Source organism: Moschus berezovskii, chromosome 11, assembly GCF_049115385.1.
Source record: "Moschus berezovskii isolate FMDL1 chromosome 11, NW_MosBer_1.0, whole genome shotgun sequence".
NCBI lineage: Eukaryota > Metazoa > Chordata > Mammalia > Artiodactyla > Moschidae > Moschus > Moschus berezovskii.
This window is the reverse complement of record NC_142470.1, coordinates 37,639,719-37,659,432: the sequence shown is the minus strand read 5'-3', so window position 1 is coordinate 37,659,432 and position 19,714 is coordinate 37,639,719. Positions and strand designations below refer to the sequence as shown.

The 19,714-nt window shown below is 38.0% G+C and overlaps 1 protein-coding gene across 7 annotated transcripts in view; it reads right to left on the bottom strand.

Moving 5' to 3' along the window:
* The window catches only part of LCLAT1 (lysocardiolipin acyltransferase 1), a 185,545-nt gene that overhangs the window by 139,961 nt on the left and 25,870 nt on the right, over positions 1-19,714 (bottom strand). For 3 of the 7 annotated variants that reach the window (XM_055401118.2, XM_088841269.1, XM_088841272.1), the window contains exon 2: positions 16,173-16,247. The exons of the other annotated variants lie outside the window; for them this stretch is intronic. Coding sequence is in view for 1 of the 3 variants with exons in the window: in XM_088841269.1 (XP_088697395.1) it covers positions 16,173-16,237 (65 nt within the window). In the remaining 2 variants the exon portion in view is untranslated. The remainder of the gene's footprint in view (positions 1-16,172; positions 16,248-19,714) is intronic. 7 annotated transcript variants of the gene reach the window in all.

The following is a 19,714-nucleotide window of genomic DNA, read 5'->3' as shown; positions in this document are numbered from 1 at the left end:
GAAGAACAAAGCCCATAAAAACCACTTTTTCTACCTTTTTTCCTATATACCACTAACAGCAAGGTTTGGATGACACCGCACAGCATGCTTTCTTAAAAATGGAGAGAAAAAAGCTGTCAAGAGAAGTAGAACCAATGCAAATTCTATTTATTGGAAGCCTGGAGTATGCTTCAGTAAGTTCCAAACATCATGCAAATGTTAGTCACACATCTTTCTATGCAGTTTAGAATTTGCTTTCCATGAAAAATGTTCAAATATGCACTGGTGAAAGATCAGTCTAAGTGGAATCATCAAAAACCATTTCTACCACATCAGTTCAGTTCAGTTCAGTTCAGTTGCTCGGTCATGGTAGATCCTTTGCGACTCCATGGACTGCAGTACCCAGGCTTCCCTGTTCATCACCAACTCCCAGAGCTTGCTCAAGCTCATGTCCATTGAGTCAGTGATGCTATCCAACCATCTCATGCTCTGTCATCCCCTTATCCTCTCACCTTCAATCTTTCCCAGCATCAGGGTCTTGTCCAATGAGTCAGTTCTTTGCATCAGGTGGCCAAATGATTGGTGTTTCAGCTTTAGCATCAGTCCTTCCAACAAATACTCAGGACTGACTTCCTTCAGGATGGACTGGTTGGATCTCCTTGCAGTCCAAGGGACTCTCAAGAGACTTCTCCAACACCACAGCTCAAAAGCATCAATTCTTCGGTGTTCAGCTTTCTTTATGGTCCAATTCTCACATCCACACATGACTACTGGAAAACCAAAGCTTTGACTAGATGTAACTTTGTTGGCAAAGTAAATGTCTCTGCTTTTTAATATGCTGTCTAGGTTGGTCATAACTTTTCTTCCAAAGAGTTTCTTTTAATTTCATGGTTGTAGTCACCATTTGCAGTGACTCTGGAGCCCAAAAAAATAAAGTCTGTCACTGTTTCCATTGTTTCCCCATCTATTTGCCATGAAGTGATGGGGCCATATGCCATGATCTTAGTTTTCTGAATGTTGAGTTTTAAGCCAACTTTTTCACTCTCCTCTTTCACTTTCATCACAGCACGTAGCACTACCACATAGCAGTCTGAGTTTGGATCATTTCGTTCCATTCCGTTCCCTCGCTCAGTCGTGTCCGACTCTTTGCGACCCCGTGGACTGTAGCCTAACCAGGCTTCTCCGTCCATGGGATTCTCCAGGCAAGAATACTGGAGTGGGTTACCGTTTCCTTCTCCAGGGGATCTTCCCTACCCAGGGATCGAACCCGGGGCTCCCACATTGGAGGCAGACGCATTAACCTCTGAGCCACCAGGGAAGCCATTTAGTCAGGTTCTAAAGAACTTTCTGAGAGCTGCTGTTGTTGTATAGTTGCTAAGTCGTATCTGATTCTTTTGCAATGCTATGAACTGCAGCCCGCCAACCTCCTCTGTCCATAGGATTTCCCAAGCAAGAATACTGGAGTGGGTTGCCATTTCCTTCTTTAGGGAATCTTCCGGGATCAGGGATCAAACTTGTGTCTCCTGCATTGGCAGGCAGATTCTTTACCTCTGAGACACCAGAGAAGCCCTAAGTCACTGCTTTTTAAAAATTTAACACTCACATTTTACCATTACCATGATAAAAGATCTGAAAAGTTATTTATACAAATAAAAAGAGTTTCAGTTTACTAAAACTCAATTTACCACATACTTGGCAAAATGAAATAGTATCTGATAAACTGTTCAATTTTTCATTATTTTAAAATGAAATCACTTTTTTAAAAATGTCTGGCAGATATGTTACTAAATGCTACACACTTAGACAAACACTGTTATGCACACTGATCATACTAGTTTTAGTAATATTAAAATCTGACAGCTAAGATTTATTACATGTATGGACAAGCTGTAGTTCCCCCTAAGCAGAAGGTAAGAAACAGACACCAGATCTGCGTTAGGGATTTTATTCTGTACAACATAGCTCTTGCCTACAATTCTCCTCCAGCACTACAATAATACTGGTCAATGGGAAAGCTAAGAGTTTCATGACATTGAAAAATCATTAGAAATAAGAGTTTAAAATAAGAGTCTCAAACCTAGGGTCGCAGAGACCAATGGGAAGTAAGTCCCATAAAGCAAATCAACTTATAAAGAAATACCAGAGTCATTATTTCCAAATAAGATGTGTATGCTTCAAAAAATACTGGCTTAAAAAAAAAAAACCAACTGGCTTTGGAAGCTATAATTCTTACTCCAACATGCTGCTGATGCTTATAGTATTTTTTTTACAATTCCTTTTTGGGAAATCTCTGCAGAACGTTTAGCATATTTTACTAACTACCCTTGATGAATCTTCAAACTTAGCATATTTGAGTTTTTAAACCAATGAAGGAGTCACACAGGTTTGCTATAGAGAACATGATGGATCATCAGCAGAGTAATATATATTTGGTCAAAAATGAGATGTACAGGAATTCCCTGGTGGTCCAGTGGTTAAGACTCCGTACTTCCACTGCAAGGAGCATGGTCTGATCCCTGGCTGCGGAACTAAGATTTCTCATGCTGTGCAGCGTAGCCAAAAAAAAGAGAGAGGGAGAGAGATAAAATAAGGCAATGACAATTTTCTTTTGTGAGACAACCCTAGAAAAGTAAAGTATCCCAAAGTGTCTGTTCCAAGAACATTTTTCACTTAGATGTCAATGTGAATCAACTTTAAAACTATCATTCAGTCCAACTCTTTTATCAACAAGAAAACTGAATTTCTAAGAGGTGAAAGAAATTACCCCAAATCACCTAACTATCAATACTTAGAACCAAACTAGGAACTAAACATCAAGTCTCCTAATTCTTGTTCAGTATTCTTTCCTATACACTATATTGCCTATGGTCTTCAAGGCTTGAGAAGAGGAAAGTAGAATTGCCTTTAAAATTCATTAAGGGTTTTTGTTTTAAAGTTAAGGTAACTGAGAATCCCCCAAATTCTCTAATAACATGCAATGTGATTTTGAAATACACATAATTTTAGAGATGTTGATTCTAACTGCTACACAGAGGAGGCAGGGACTACAGAAAGTCAACTAAGGATAGAGGCTCAATGAGATTAGGCCCCAAACTAGGGCCAGCATGGGAAGGCCACACTTCTCATAGCCCAGTCACAATGTATGAATATGCTTTGTTCCTTATGCGGACTTTAAAAAAAAATTTAATGCGTTAGCATCATTACTGTTTAATAGCATTTATTGAACATTTACAACACCAGACAGTATGCTGCTGCTGCTGCTAATCCGCTTCAGTCTAGTCTGACTCTTAGTGACCCCATGGACTGCAGCCCACCAGGCTCCTCCGTCCATGGGATTCTCCAGGCAAGAGTACTGGAGTGGGGTGCCACTGCTTCTCCGAGACCGTATGCTAGGCACTTACATTTCCTCATTTAACTCTCAAAACAGCTCTACTAGGAAGGCACATTACACGCCCATTTTAAAGATAAGGAAACTCAGATCCACAAAGCTTACCTAACCAGAGTAAAAAAAGTATGGCAGATTGTATTTCCCAACAATGGCTACAAAAATATCTCCTATCCCACATGTTTTTTCCCCTGAAATAAACTTTTATTTTAGAAAAAATAAATAAGGTTTAAATTTACAGAAAACCAACTCTGCAAAACAATTTCCTATAAATCAACTTTCTTGTCCTTAGAATTTTTAAAAGTCCCATGTGTTGGTCAGTGAACTTGGCAGATAAATCACACTTGGAAAGCAGATCCTACAATAAATAGGGTTTTTTTTTGCCAGTAACTACATTAATACATAGTATATTCAGAAGAATGTATGAATGAGCTGTCATGGTATTTAAGACCATGTCGCTCTAATATAAAATCTGACTCCAAAATGTAAAAATAACATCATTCCCAGTGATATGACCAAGCAGGTGAATACTACTTTTTAAGTAGCCGTATTTTCTTCCCACACTGTAACCGAAAAAACACAAACCAGAGACGTTTCTAAATATTCAAATAAGTCCTATTTACTTTCATTTAATAGCAGTACTTACAAAATATTATTAAATTTATTATGCACATTTTAGGATTAAGTTGTTGCCAGTGCTAATTATAACATGCTTGGAAAAAATTTAAGCTATACTGATTAAAATTCTATTTATAAAGGAAAATCTAAACCACAGAAACAGTGCTTAGTTTAGAACATGTACATAACTGCCAAACTCAATCCCTGTTTAGATGTCACTCACTGAAACACTGTAATTACAAAAAACCAAAATGAATTTCTAAGTGTTTCAAGATGAAACAGTCTTGGCTTAACTTTTGAGGCTTGTAATTACCTTCCTGAAAAGGTAAATACGCTGTTTTAACTTAATATTAACTCTAGAAGTTAACACAGATTGAACATTTGATTTTACTCTAAAATGGAAGCCACCTATGAAATTTAGGACCTTATAAATTAACAGTCAACTGCTAACCAAAGAAAATTACTGGGAGACAAAGGTCACTGCTAACTTCCTAGAGTCATTTATGGATAATGCAAACCTACAGGCTTATTGAATGGGTTTTGAAGACTCTTCATGTACATTAAGTTTCTGTCTGCCCAACAGAGGAATGCATCATGATGACAGAGTCCCTCACTTCCCGCTCCCTCTTCAATCAACTACAGTTTGACTTGTTGCTTCTACCTCTCTACTGTAACCAAAAAAGTCCACTTTCACTTGTCAAATCCAATGGCCACTTCTCTGTCCTCATTTTACTCCACCCTTTGGCAGCATTCCACATGAATGGCCACTTCCTCCCTGAAAGGCTTGCCTCTCTTTGCTTCTGCAACACCACTTTCCTGGGTTTCTTGTGACCTCACTGCTCCCTCTCTCAGGATCTCCTGTGGCTCCTCCTCCTCTACTGGACCTCTCAATTCTGGGGATTCCTATCATTGGGACATTGTCTTCTCTCTATCCTTTCCCTCCTTCCCTCCTTCTCTACTGTCCTCATTGTGACCCTTCCAAAATATATTTCCAACAGAATCCTCTCCTCCAAGCTCAACTCGCAGATTCAGCTGATTACCTGACACTTGGGTGTCTAATAGTTCTATCCAACTGAGCGTGAAAGTGTTACGTTGTTCAGTCGTGTCCAATTCTTTGTGACCCCGTGGACTGAGCCTGCCAGACTCCTCTGTCCATGGAATTCTCCAGGCAAGAATACTGGAATGGGTTGCCATTCCCTTCTTCAGGAGTTCTTCCCAACCCAGGTCTCCTGCATTGCAGGCAGATTATTCACCATTTGAGCTACCTGGGAAGCCGACAGCATACCCAGAACATACCCAGAATAAATGCCATTCCCCCATTCCGCTACTCCCCACTCAGCCTCTGTCCTTCTCCACCTCTGTAAATGGTATCAGCAACCACTCAGATTCTCCACCAAGAAACCTAGGAGTTACCTTTCATTCTTTCCTTTCCCTCACTCCTATCTCTGTCTTTTCTCTGAACGTGACCAGCTTATACCTATTCTTACCAAAACTCATTTTATTTTCCCAGATCCTGGGCCACAGAATTCAAGACCACAACTTATCCCATAATTCTCATCTCTGAAATAACTCTTTTAAGATTTTTCACTGCTATAAAAAACTTTTGGGAGAAGGACAAAGAGAAATAGGAAAAACAAATGAAGGAGGCTCACAAATCTTAAGAAAGTTAAAGTGTGCCAAAAGGCACATGCAGTTGCATGCAATTTTTCTAAGCTCCTACTTTCACTGACATTACCTTCTCTAGAGCCCTGCTCAACCTTTCAAGACTTTTAAAAATCCTAGGCTGGGCTCCTTTCCATCAAGAAAGCTGCTATTTTGTTCCTTCTCACATTCTCTCTCATTTCTTATGAGACCCTAAATGGAAAAATAAAGAAAAAGGCACACTGATAACAAATCTTTAGGTATAAACACAGAACCCAAACAGGGAGAAATGGAGATTAAGGAGTAGTCAGGCCTTTAGGGTCAACATTAATGTAAATTATTAAATACAAATTAGGAACTGTACACAAATGATTTGGAGCAAAGAAACAGTTTCATAAATGAACACCAAATAAGTTTCCAGAAATAAGAAAAATCTACCTATCACAATTCAATATTCTTTTGTTCTAGGGCGCACCTTCTCTTTCCAATAATTACACCAAAAATGAATGCTATACTGTTTCTGTATGACTAACACTGACCAGATGTTAGACCACATCTAACATCTGTCTAACCACTGACCACAAGTAGATAAAATCCAGGGTATCAAAAAGCCAGCACTCTCGATCTGATGAATTCACTTACCAACAAATGGAGAAATCAATTCCTACTTGGTCTAAATAATGAAAACCAAATGGAGAGAGTTACACTGGCCTTAAGATTCAATGAAGAAGATGGTAAATGACTCTGAAAGCCAAAAGTCATAAATGCCCTCAAAGAATTCTTAGGCATAGGAATAAGCAGTAGGTTCTCCAAACTTTAAAGAACAGATATTTTACAGAAAGCAAACTAGTAAAGTAAGACTGTATCATTCTGTCAAATAAGTCTTTGAAATAAGTATCTAATGGACCAAAAATTATTAATAGACTAAAAAATTTAGATACAAATTACTAAACTACCACTTCTTGTATGAAATAAGAAACCACACTCTTAAGCGTAGCAATGTAAAGATAATGTATCCAAAAGTAATCTGAACTAGTTTGAAATAGAGAACTAACCACCCAAACAGAGAGCTACCAACCTATAAACCCTGATGATGGGAAAGATTGAGGACAGGAGGAGAAGGGGATGAGACGGTTGGGTGGCATCACCAACTCAATGGACATGGGTTTGGGTGGACTTCGGGAGTTGGTGATGGACAGGGAGGCCTGGCATGCTACGGTTCATGGGGTCGCAAAGAGTCAGACATGACTGAGTGACTGAACTGAACTGAAACTGACACCTATAAACAATTAAAAATCACCTTAACCTATTCACTATTACTTTACACAAGATGATCCTGGTTCTACCATTTACTGTATGAGTTGAACAGATTATTTAACCTCTCTGGGTCTTGATTTCTGCACTATTAAAATAGAACTAAAGAGGTTACTACCTCATGATTATTGTGAGGATTAAATGACATAAGATAAATTATTCTAAGCAGCTTCAGAAATAGAGTATGTGTTCAATAAAGGGTAGACACTATTGTTTTCTCCAAACTGATGCAGAAAAAAGTTACTTGAAGTCACATTCGTACCGTTAACAATGCCTTTGAAATCTTCACAAAGGACAGTGCCAAACACTTTGGATGCTCAGTATTTACGACTGAAGACTAGCAATTCATATGAAATCTAGAACCTTGAAGGAGATTTTAGAGGTCATCTGGAACAGTTTCACTTAACAATAAGACTTGTGGGAGATTATCAAATCTTTGCTTAAACACTTCCTGGAACAGAAACTTGCCTTCTAAACAAGACACATAAAAACAGTTCTAATTGCTAGAATGTTCCCTTTGAAGATTTCATTGTACTCATTACTTCCTCTCATAACTTCTTATCTGAAAGGCTGAATTCACTAGATGGCATCACAATATTAGGAAAAATCATCTATCAGAAAAGACCATGAAAAGAAAAGAATCACTCAACATTTATTCTGGCTAATAGAGAAATATTACACCCAACTGTATAAAACATGTATGTTAACTTAAAAATTACTCAATTTAAACATACATGAAAATGTTCAGAAGGAATTATAAGGAAGTTAGACTATAAAATCATAATTTACATATCCTTGTATAATATAAGGTAAATAATTCAGATTATTATAAAACTTGGGCTCTTTCCAACCCACAAAAAGGCCTCCAAAATTTTTTAAGCAATTTCAAAATTTATGTATTTATAAGAGAAAAGCGTACAAAACCAGGGTGATTTATTAACGTTCCTTGCAGCCATACTCCATCACCAGCTTTCCATAAAAAGACCCAGTACCAGAGAGAAAATTAGCAACTTCTATAAAAAATCTTCCAACCTGGATCTGTGTATTACCACTTATTTATATGATCCAAAACCAAATTATTTTAATATGTCCACATTCATTAACAGAGAGATGGTACAACTTTAGAGGTCTATCAGGTCCCAAGAGGATCCAGAAGAACAGTCCCAGAACATCCTCCAACTCCCACTCACAGAGAGAGACCACAGAAAACCAGACACACTACTTATAGCACACCCTTACACCTTATCACATTCCAACTTCTATGGAAATTCTACAAACCTGTAATTTTAAGTAACTAAAAGACAAGCAGACACATCCTGTCAGGAAGAGGGTTCAACTGACTTCACTCATTTCTCAGTGGCTCCCCCTCCCCCACAAACCACTTCTGTATCTGTTTGCAATCCATTTCAACATTACTTTACTCCATATATATATTTATGAGACTTTTTTTTTTTACTTTTCTTTGAACTGGTTATATACCATTTGCCTGATTCCCACATTGAGTATGAATTAAATAAAATCCTTCAGTTCAGTTCAGTCGCTCAGTCGTGTCCAACTCTTTGCAACCCCATGAATCACAGCACGCCCAGACTCCCTGTCCATCACCAACTTCCGCAGTTCACTCAAACCCACCTCCATCAAGTTGGTGATGACATCCAGCTATCTCATTGTCTGTCATCCCCTTCTCCTCCTGCCCCCAATCCCTCCCAGCATCAGAGTCTTTACCAGTGAGTCAACTCTTCGCATGAGGTGGCCAAAGTATTGGAGCTTCAGCTTTAGCATCAGCCCTAAATCCTTAACACATGTTTATTTTTATATATAAATCATTATATTATCGTTTAATGCACTAATCAACTTTCTTACTATTGGAAAGACACCATTCAGTACTTAGATTATCAACATAAAATGATACTCCAACAATGAGTATGAATTGGACAGAAAGGTCCATCTCAGCATGTAAATAAACTAACCCTTAGCTTCTGAAAAATCAAACCTGTGACTTGGACTGGCATAAAATGAATGAAATCATACACAATTGAAGCAAGAAAATCAGGTTCCAGAACCAGAAAGCCCATATTCAGACTGTGGATGATGGTGAGGCCAAGGAATAGCAACCACAAGCTGCTGCCTACTCATTTCCACTATCCATTCAATGACTCCCTTTAAGAAGTTCAAACGACTAAAGATAATGTTCAATCTGATGGCAGAATTCATATCAGAAGATGGAAAAATACATTTGGTAGTCTCTGTTCTATTAAAGGTTTTACCATCAATTTGCATGTATCCGTGTTCACTTCCCACCCATAAAAGCAGGTACTAATCAATTTTTATCTCATTCTAGAAGAAATCAAGGCAAAAATCTTTGTTTAGTTTCATAAAAGTATAATTATGGAGAATCATTAATATAAAGAGAAGTAAAGGGATGAGAAATATACTGATAACAGAGTCAAAGAAGATGTTCCAGATTCAAGAACTCACATTAGGAGAACCAGGTGACTTCTAAGCCCACCAGGTTCTTCTCCATCTACCCACTCCCTTTATCGAAAAGACACGAGCCTAAGAAGGATCTTAATGGATTTCAACTCCATTTACTTATAAGAGGCACAATGTAATGGCTACTTTTACAGGTCAACCTAACTGGAGTACCCAGATTAAACATTATTTCTGGATGTGTCTATGAGGGTATTTCAATATAATATTAGCATTTGAATTAAATATTATATTCAAATGTTAATATTATGTATATTAAATATATCATATATTAAATACATATACAAATATATGTGCATTAAAAATAAATAGATATAAATTTTAAATACATTTAAATTTTTAATACTTAAGATACAGATATATCTACAAATGTCTTATCTCCTACTGGTTGTTTCTCTGGAGAAGGCTAACAGACACACACACACACAGACATCCTGCCCTTGTTCAGAGCTGTCTCAGAAATAAATAAATATAGATATAAAATAAATTAGCAATCAGAAATATCTAGTCAGTCCAGGCAAACTATTTTTCAAGAGGAAACACCTGCTCTCCACTGACTGGTGAGGCCACAGATACACTGTATACAAATATCAACTATATTCAGAGATAACAAATCATTACACTATTTTTTAAACTCTAGAGAGGATGGAGAGAAAAGGATAATTATGGTTTGTTTAATGCAAAAAGTTTTTGGAAACACACTGATCCAAGCTAATCTTTTCTCTTCCTTACCTCTGTGACTCAAAAAGTCTCACTTGAATGCATTAGCTGAACATGACACAAAAGACGAGGGGCAGGGTTGGGAGGAGGACGGCTGGCAAGATTCAAAGAAGCAAAATTGGGTATGCTGAAATACCACAATACAGAATACCAAAAAATGCCAAAAAAAGTTCTCGGGTATTTCTCCTAAAAATGTTTAGGAAAACTGAAAATAACTGAATATGAAAGGTAATTATCTCCTATCTCTCTGTAATATATTTCTAAGACCTTGTCCATCAAAAATATTTTGCATAAAGCCTATCTAAATGTCACTAAAAGAGCTATAAGGAAGTCAAGTAATATCTTGCAAGATCAACGTGCATTCTGACTCTAAGGACCACTCCATTTTAAAAAGAAAATGAATTTTCATTCTTCTGAGCAACTTCTGACGTAGTCTCACTGGTCAACTGGTTACTGGACAATGGTTCTTTCCTCTTGTGCAGGCCTCAGGAAAAGAAAATTACTGATATTTATAAACATTTATTACAAATCAACAAAGAAATTAACACATTAAAAAACATTTTTCAGGACTTCCCTGGGGGGTCCAGTGTTTAAGACTATGAGGTCAGTTGTGGGGGAAGGGTGGTGTGCAGAGCGCAGGTTCGATCCCTGATCTGGGAACAAAGATTCCATATGCCATGCAGCATGGCCAAATGATAAAAAACAAAATTTTAAACCCATGTTTAATTTTAAAAGATTAAATCTGGCAGTAGTTCAGAGAGTAACACTCTGTATTCAGTGAGTTCTCAAAGTCCTGTCTCCTTTTCTCTCCTTTATCATAAATACTTTTTGTATATTCTTGACCATTTATGAACCAAAAATTATTACCATGCAAATATTTCTCAATTTTGAGACTACTTCCTATAAACTGGCAAAAATATTTAAATTAGCTTATGTAAAGTTTTACAATTAACTCCATTTTGAAAAATTTTAAGGTTTAAAAGAAAAATAAACTATGGCTAACATCATACTTAACAGTGAAATAAACTACAGATTTAATGCAATCTCTTTTGAAATTCTGACAGCCTTTTTTGCAGAAAAGGAAAAGCTGATCCTCAAATTCGTATGGAATTGCAAGGGGTCCCAAATAGCCAAACAGTAATTTAAAGAACAAAGTTGAAAGACTCACACTTTCCAATTTCAAAACTTACCACAAAACTTACAGTAATGAAAATAGTATGGTAGCAGCATAAGAAAGGAGAAGGCAATGGCAAACCACTCCAGTACTCTTGCCTAGAAAATCCTATGGATGGAGGGGCCTGGTAGGCTGCAGTCCGTGGGGTCGCTAAGAGTCGGACATGACTGAGCGACTTCACTTTCACATATTGGAGAAGGAAATGGCAACCCACTCCAGCGTTCTTGCCTGGAGAATCCCAGGGACAGGGGAGCCTGGTGGGCTGCCGTCAGTGGGGTCACACAGAGTCGGACACGACTGAAGTGACTTAGCAGCAGCAGCATAAGAAAAGATATGTAGATCAATGGGATAAAAGTGAGAGTCCAGATATATACCCATATGTCTGTGGCCAACAGATTTCTGTCAAGGGTGCCAAGACCACTCAATGGGGAAAGAATAGTCTACAGCAAATAATACAAGAACAGCTGGATTTCCACATGCAAAAGAATGAACTGACCACAGACAAAACTTAACTCAAAATGGATCAATATCTAAATGTAAGAGCTGAAACTATAAAACTCCTACATAAAACATATGGGTAAATCTTCACAACCTTAGATTTGGCAATGCACCCTTAAATATGACACTAAAACTACAAGCGACAGAAAACAAAATAGATAAATTGGACTTGATCAAAAATTTAAAACATCTGTGCATCAAAAAACAGTACCAAGAAAGTGAAAAGACAATGCACATAATGGGGAAAAACCTTTGCAAGTCAACCGCCTAGTATCCACAATATTAAAGAGCTCTTACAATTCAACAAAATGACAACTTTTTTAAGTGAGCAAAGGACTTAAATTAGACAGTTCTCCAAAGAAGATACACAAATGGTTGATAAGCACATTTAAAAAATGCTCAATGATAATATTCCATTCGGTCCGTTCCGTTCCGTCGCTCAGTCGTGTCCGACTCTGCGACCCTGTGGACTGTAGCCTACCAGGCTTCTCCGTCCATGGGATTCTTCAGGCAAGAATACTGGAGTGGGTTACTGTTTCCTTCTCCAGGGGATCTTCCCAACCCAGGGATCGAACCCGGGTCTCCTGCATTGGAGGCAGACGCTTTAACCTCTGAGCCACCAGGGAAACACAAATCAAAACCACAATGAGGTACCACTACAGACCCAACAAAGATGGCCATAATTTTTAAAATGGAAGATAACAAGTATTGGTGAAGATGCAGAAAATCTGGACGCCCCCATACATTACTGATAATGTAAAATGGTGAAGCCACTGTGGGAAAAGAGGCTGGCAGTTCCTCTAAAAGTTAAACATAGATTTACTTTATCATCCAGCATTTCACTCCTAGGTATATACCCAGGAGAACCAGAACTAGATACTCAAATACATATTCACAAATGTTTGTAACAGCACTATTTACCCACAGCCAAAAGGCAGAAACAACCCAAAGGCCCATCAATGGATGAATGGGTAAACAAACTGTAGTATATACATACAAGGAGTATTACTCAGCCTTAAAAAGGAATCAAGTACTGATACATGCTACAATATGGATGAACCTTGATAACAGTATACTAAGCAAAAGAAGCAAGACACAAAAGGTCACATATTTATAATATTTATATAAAATATCCAGAATAGGTAAACTCACAGAGATAGAAAGCTGACTGACAGTTAGTTGCCAGGGACTCAGGAGGAAAGGGAGAAATGAGATTTCCTTGTGGGGTGATGAAGTGTCATGGAACTAGACAGGTAGCAGTGGCACAACAATGTGAATGTACTAAATGCCACTGATTTGTTCACTTAAAAAAGGTTAATTTTATGATTTGTGAATTTCATCTCAGCTTTTTAAAATTAATAGAAACCAAATGTCATAATCTCTTTATCAAGTATCCATAGTGGAGGTTATTTACAAAAACATCAGTCATCTCTTAAGCCACAATGGCAATCTTACTGAATTTACAAGGCTTATTTTCTGATTATAACACAATAAAACCAGGAATTAATAATAAATTCAAAACAAAGAATCCTAATGAATGGAAAGTTTTAAACTCCTAAAAAATATTGAATTACTTTTCTTAATTAAAAGATAAGTAAAACGTAGTTCTCAAACTTTGGTGTACACTCATATTACCTGGGGAGCTTGTTTAAAACACAGAAGCTTAGGCCCTACATCCAGAGATTCTCATTTAATAGGTCAAGAGTGGAGTTAGAGCATCCATATTTTAATAAGCCCTCCAGCAAAGCTTAAAAACAATAACAAAATATCAAGAAAAAAATCTAAAGATACTGCGTATCAAAAGCTATGGAATTCACACAAAGCTGTACTCATATACACTATCTAAAATAATAAAACTTAAGAGAACATAAACTAAGCAGTCAACTTAAAATTTTAAAATAAAGGTATTATAAAAGAAAACAAACATAAATGAAACTAAAATTACATGACTAGGAAACTAAAAAAGCAAAACTTTAAAATGAGTTTGGTTAAAGTCCTGAAAATTCTAACAAAATAAACTCTCAGACAAATGTAGAATTGGGGGAAAATTAATCATCATCTTTTAAAAAAAGTAAAACATAAACTTTTCAGAAAACTCTGGAAAATAGATTTTTTAATAACTCTAAATCTCTACATGGTTAGTTCATCAAAAATATAAGAAATTATTTGTCAATGAAAAAGTCAGAAGTTCAATTATGACATTAGTTACAATCTGCTAGGCAGTGCTGTGCTTAGTTACTCAGTCATGTCCTACTCTCTGCAACCCCCACGGACTGCAGCCCGCCAGGTTCCTCTGTCCATGGGGATTCTCCAGGCGAGAACACTGGAGTGGGATGCCATGTCCTCTTCCAGGGGCTCTTCCCAACCTGGAGATTGAACTCAGATCTCCAGCATTGCAGGGGGATTTTTTACCACCTGAGCCACCAGGGAATCCCTCTAATCTGCTACTTCGTTAAAAAAAAAAAAAAATTAGAACTTGTAAAGTGAGGAAAATCTTAACAAAATTCTATGAACTTTAAATTCTTTCCATTGCAGGGGAAAAAAAATGTCAAACATTCAAACTGGTTAATAAGTATCTTATCTGTCTAGTCAAGGCTATGGTTTTTCCCACGGTCATGTATGGATGTGAGAGTTGGACTGTGAAGAAGGCTGATTGCCGAAGAATTGATGTTTTTGAACTGTGGTGCTGGAGAAGACTCTTGAGAGTCCCTTGGACTGCAAGGAGATCCAACCAGTCCATTCTAAAGGAGATCAATCCTGGGTGTTCATTGGAAGGACTGATGCTAAAGCTGAAACTCCAGTACTTTGGCCACCTCATACGATGAGTTGACTCACTGGAAAAGAGTCTGATGCTAGGAGGGATTGGGGGTGGGAGGAGACGGGGACGACAGAGAATGAGATGGCTGGATGGCATCACCGACTCGATGGACATGAGTTTGAGTGAACTCCGAGAGTTGGTGATGGACAGGGAGGCCTGGCGTGCTGTGATTCATGGGGTCGCAAAGAGTCGGACACGACTGAGTGACTGAACTATCACCCAGTTTCACTAATAGGAGCAACAGACTTTATTCTCAATTCAAAAGCAAATAAAAAAAAAAAAAAAACAAACCTCATGATATAAATGATTCTAAATTACTCATTTTTCAGGTTTAAAAAAACCTGAAAATTTTTATCAGTCAAAATTTTATCACAATCAACTTTACAAATACCATCGAAGTTAAAATTTTCATTTTTATATTAAAGTCACTTTGAAGCCTATTTAACCTCTGTTATTCAACAATGTATGTGTGTGTATGCTCCGTCGTGTCCGACTCTCTGCAATTTCATGGACTGTAGCCCACCAGGCTCCTCTGTCCATAGGAACAAATATATAATGGTCATTAGCTAACAGAAGCCAAGAGCCAAGTGTTATTACCAACAATTAATAAAAGGGTAAATAAAATGAAATGTTCTTAGTTTAATAAAGGGGAGAGAGCTAAGGCTCTCCTCTCCTTGACACTGCTAAGTCACTTCAGTCGTGTCCCACTCTGTGCAACCCCATAGATGGCAGCCCACCAGGCTCCCCCATCCCTGGGATTCTCCAGGAAAGAACACTGGAGTGGGTTGTCATTTCCTTCTCCAATGCATAAAAGTGAAAAGTGAAAGTGAAGTCGCTCAGTCGTGTCTGACCCTCAGCGACCCCATGGACTGCAGCCTTCCAGGCATCTCCATCCATGGGATTTTCCAGGCAAGAGTACTGGAGTAGGGTGCCATTGCCTTCTCCAGTGCCTTCTCCATTGCCTTTTCCGCTCCTTAGGAGACATATTTCCCTCCATGGCTGCTGTGACAAATTACTTGATGGCTCGGAAAGCCAGAAAGTTATTCTTTCACAGTTTTAGAGGTAAAAAGTATTGGTAGGCTGCTAGTGAAATCAAAGTATCAAGGCAACACTCCCTTCAGAGGCTTTAGGGGAGAATCCAATCTCTGCCTCCTCCAGCTTCCAACCATCGTCAGAATTCCCTGACTTGTGGCCTTATGACTCCCATCTCTGCCTCCTTGATGGGTCACCTTGCTCCTCCTCGTCTGTATGTGTACACTCTCCTTCCGCCTCCCTCTTAGAAAGGTATATGTGATTGCCTTTAGGACTCAACCAGATAATGCAGGATAACTGCACCCCTTCAAGACCCCCAATTTAATCACATCTATAAAGACCCTTTTTGGCCATATGATGTTACAAGAGATCAGCACCTGACTCTCTTTCGGAAAGCTATTTTCAGCCTACAACAGTGTGTCACCTTAAAAACACAGGGCAACCTTTTGGTCAGGAATTAGATAATCTTAAGTCTCCAGATTATACAATGCAAGATCACATACCTTCTGATTCTCAGAACTCTCTGCAATATATCACCAGGTGTATAAGAAACCATCACAGGAGACATCCATTTGTCTCTTGAAAATACAAAAGAAAAATTAAATCTCTGTTTACTGTACAAAGAATGAAATTCTACTCAAAATTTGCAGTCTCTCCTATATTTTCTTCATAAATAATAATTTACCCAATAAATCAAGTTTTTCTCCCTTCTACATTGGTAAAGAGGGGTCCTTTTGTTGGCAGGGTTTTCTTATTTCTCCAACAAACTTTATAGAATTGGGTAAAAATAAACTAAGTTTTTAAATGAATTTGAAATGGACTATTTTCCAAAAACAGCAAAAATTTTATTGTCTAAATTTTTCCAATACATAATTTCAAGGCCCACTAGCCCTTGAATCTCCTCCAGAATCAAGCAGTTTTCATTCCATAAAATCAAAATAGATTCCAGATGAATTAAAAAGTTATAAGTATGAAAGCATTAAGCATTAGAATAAAATATAGAAACAGAAAAAATAAGCAAGGAAAATAGTCACACATGAAGAACAAAAAAAAAAAAGAAAGAAATGAAAGCAATGTGATGTCATTTCCAACTATTACCCTTCCATATTTGATAACGATAATACCTAGCAGAAGTGAGGGTGTGGGGACACAGGGACTCTTAAACATACTATTCAGTTCACTTCAGTCACTCAATCGTGTCTGACTCTTTGAGACCCCATGAATCACAGCACGCCAGGCCTCCCTGTCCATCACCAACTCCCGGAGTTCACGCAAACTCATGTCCATCGAGTCGGTGCCATCCAGCCATCCAGCCATCTCATTCTCTATCGTCCCTGTCTCCTCCTGCCCCCAACCCCTCCCAGCATCAGAGTCTTTTCCAGTGAGTCAACTCGTCGCATGAGGTGGCCAAAGTATTGCAGTTTCAGCTTTAGCATCAGTCCTTCCAATGAACAACCAGGACTGATCTCCTCTAGAATGGACTGGTTGGATCTCCTTGCAGTACAAGGGACTCTCAAGAGTCTTCTCCAACACCACAGTTCAAAAGCATCAATTCTTCGGCGATCAGCTTTCTTCACAGTCCAACTCTCACATCCTTACATGACCACGGGAAAAACCATAGCCTTGACTAGACGGACCTTGGTTGGCAAAGTAATGTCTCTGCTTTTTAATAGGCTATCTAGGTTGGTCATAACTTTCCTTCCAAAGAGCAAGCATCTTTTAATTTCATGGCTGCAATCAGCATCCGCAGTGATTTTGGAGCCCAAAAAAATAAAGTCTGACACTGTTTCCACTGTTTTTCCATCTATTTCCCATGTAGTGATGGGACCAGATGCCATGATCTTTGTTTTCTGAATGTTGAGCTTCAAGCCAACCTTTTCACTCTCCACTTTCACTTTCATCAAGAGGCTTCTTAGTTCCTCTTCACTTAATCAATTGTACTTCAGATTAACAAATATTGTATATGCTCACTGAAATTCTATTTGTATGTGAAAGAAATATTATAAATGCCCATCAATAGAGAAATGGCTAAATGATGGTATATATCTTCAATGGAATACAATGTGGCCAGTGAAAAATGAAACACAACAATACAAGCTGTCATTTAGAAAGCCAGCCATGATACATTAAGTGAAAAAAGCACTTGAAATATAGTAAGTAAATTATTCTGGTTTTACTTAAAGGGAAAAACAAAATAACAAAGTTATACATATTGTAATATTAATAGAAGCCATATTTTCAAAAAAATCTTATGAAATGGGAAAATCCTTATAAAATTAAATGAAAAGAATAGATTACAAAATTGTGGATGTAATTACATAAACAAAAACAGTGCAGTATTAATAAGGGTGAGTGATTACCTCTGAGTAATAATGTGATTTTGATCTGTTCTTTATACATTTATTTTCCAAAATGCATGTTATTTAAAAAATCAAAACAAAAATTAAAGCTTTGTTTTTAAATGGGAACCCAGAAACTTCTTATGCTTTAGAGTCAGGAATTATTCAAACGCTACAGAATATAGGAGACTAAGTATAAAATGATGCAGAGACTTCAGGGACAAAGAAGACCTTTTAAAATATACATTTACCAAAACCTGCCCAATATAAACAATGCTATCTCTTTCAGACTGGTTTCTTGGAATACTATATTTATTCTGATGTTGCATTACTGAAAGTATTTTTAAACTTTTATAGTTTGAAATGTCCTTTGATCAGCTCAGGTGACATGACATATAAAAAGATTATACTTGTACCTTAATTATCAGTTCAGTTCAGTCGCTCAGTCGTGTCCGACTCTTAGCGACCCCATGAACCACAGCACGCCAGGCCTCCCTGTTCATCACCAACTCCCGGAGTTCACTCAAACTCATGTCCATCGAGTCGGTGATGCCATCCAGCCATCTCATTCTCTGTCGTCCCCGTCTCCTCCTACCCCCAATCGCTCCCAGCATCAGAGGCTTTTCCAGTGAGTCAACTCATCATATGAGGTGGCCAAAGTACTGGAGTTTCAGCTTCAGCATCAGTCCTTCCAGTGAACACCCAGGATTGATCTCCTCTAGAATGGACTGATTTGATCTCCTTGCAGTCCAAGGGACTCTCAAGAGTCTTCTCCAGCACCACAGTTCAAAAGCATCAATTCTTCGGCGATCAGCTTTCTTCACAGTCCAACTCTCACATCCATACATGACCACGGGAAAAACCATAGCCTTGACTAGACGGATCTTTGTTGGCAAAGTAATGTCTCTGCTTTTTAATATACTATCTAGGTTGGTCATAACTTTCCTTCCAAGGAGTAAGCGTCTTTTAATTTCCTGGCTGCAATCAGCATCTGCAGTAGTTTTGGAGCCCCAAAAAACAAAGTCTGACACTGTTTCCACTGTTTTTCCATCTATTTCCCATGAAGTGATGGGACCAGATGCCACGATCTTTGTTTTCTGAATGTTGAGCTTCAAGCCAACCTTTTCACTCTCCTCTTTCACTTTCATCAAGAGGCTTTATAGTTCCTTTTCACTCTCTCCATAAGGGTGGTCTCATCTGCATATCTGAGGTTATTGACATTTCTTCCAGCAATCTTGATTTCAGCTTGTGCTTCATCCAGCCCAGCATTTCTCATGATGTACTCTGCATATAAGTTAAATAAGCAGGGTGACAATACTAGTTCTTTTTACTTTTAGATTCCGCATATAAGGAATATCATCCAGTATTTGTCTTTTTCTGACTTATTTCATTTACTGTCCAGTCGATCCATGTTGCTGCAGGTGGCAAAATTTCTTATTTTTTTCATGGCTGAGTATTCCATAATCCATTCATCTGTTGATGGACACTTAGGTTGCTTCCATATCCTGGCAGTTGTAAATAATGCTGCTGAACATTGAGGTGCATGTATCCTTTGAGTTAGTGATTTCTTTTTTTCTTCACTTACAGATCCAGGCATGGAGTACATTATCTGCAGTCAAACATGAAGAAGCTCTATACAGTCAACAAAAAAGGCCAGGAGCTGACTGGCTCAGATCATGAACTCCTTATCGCCAAATTCAGACTTA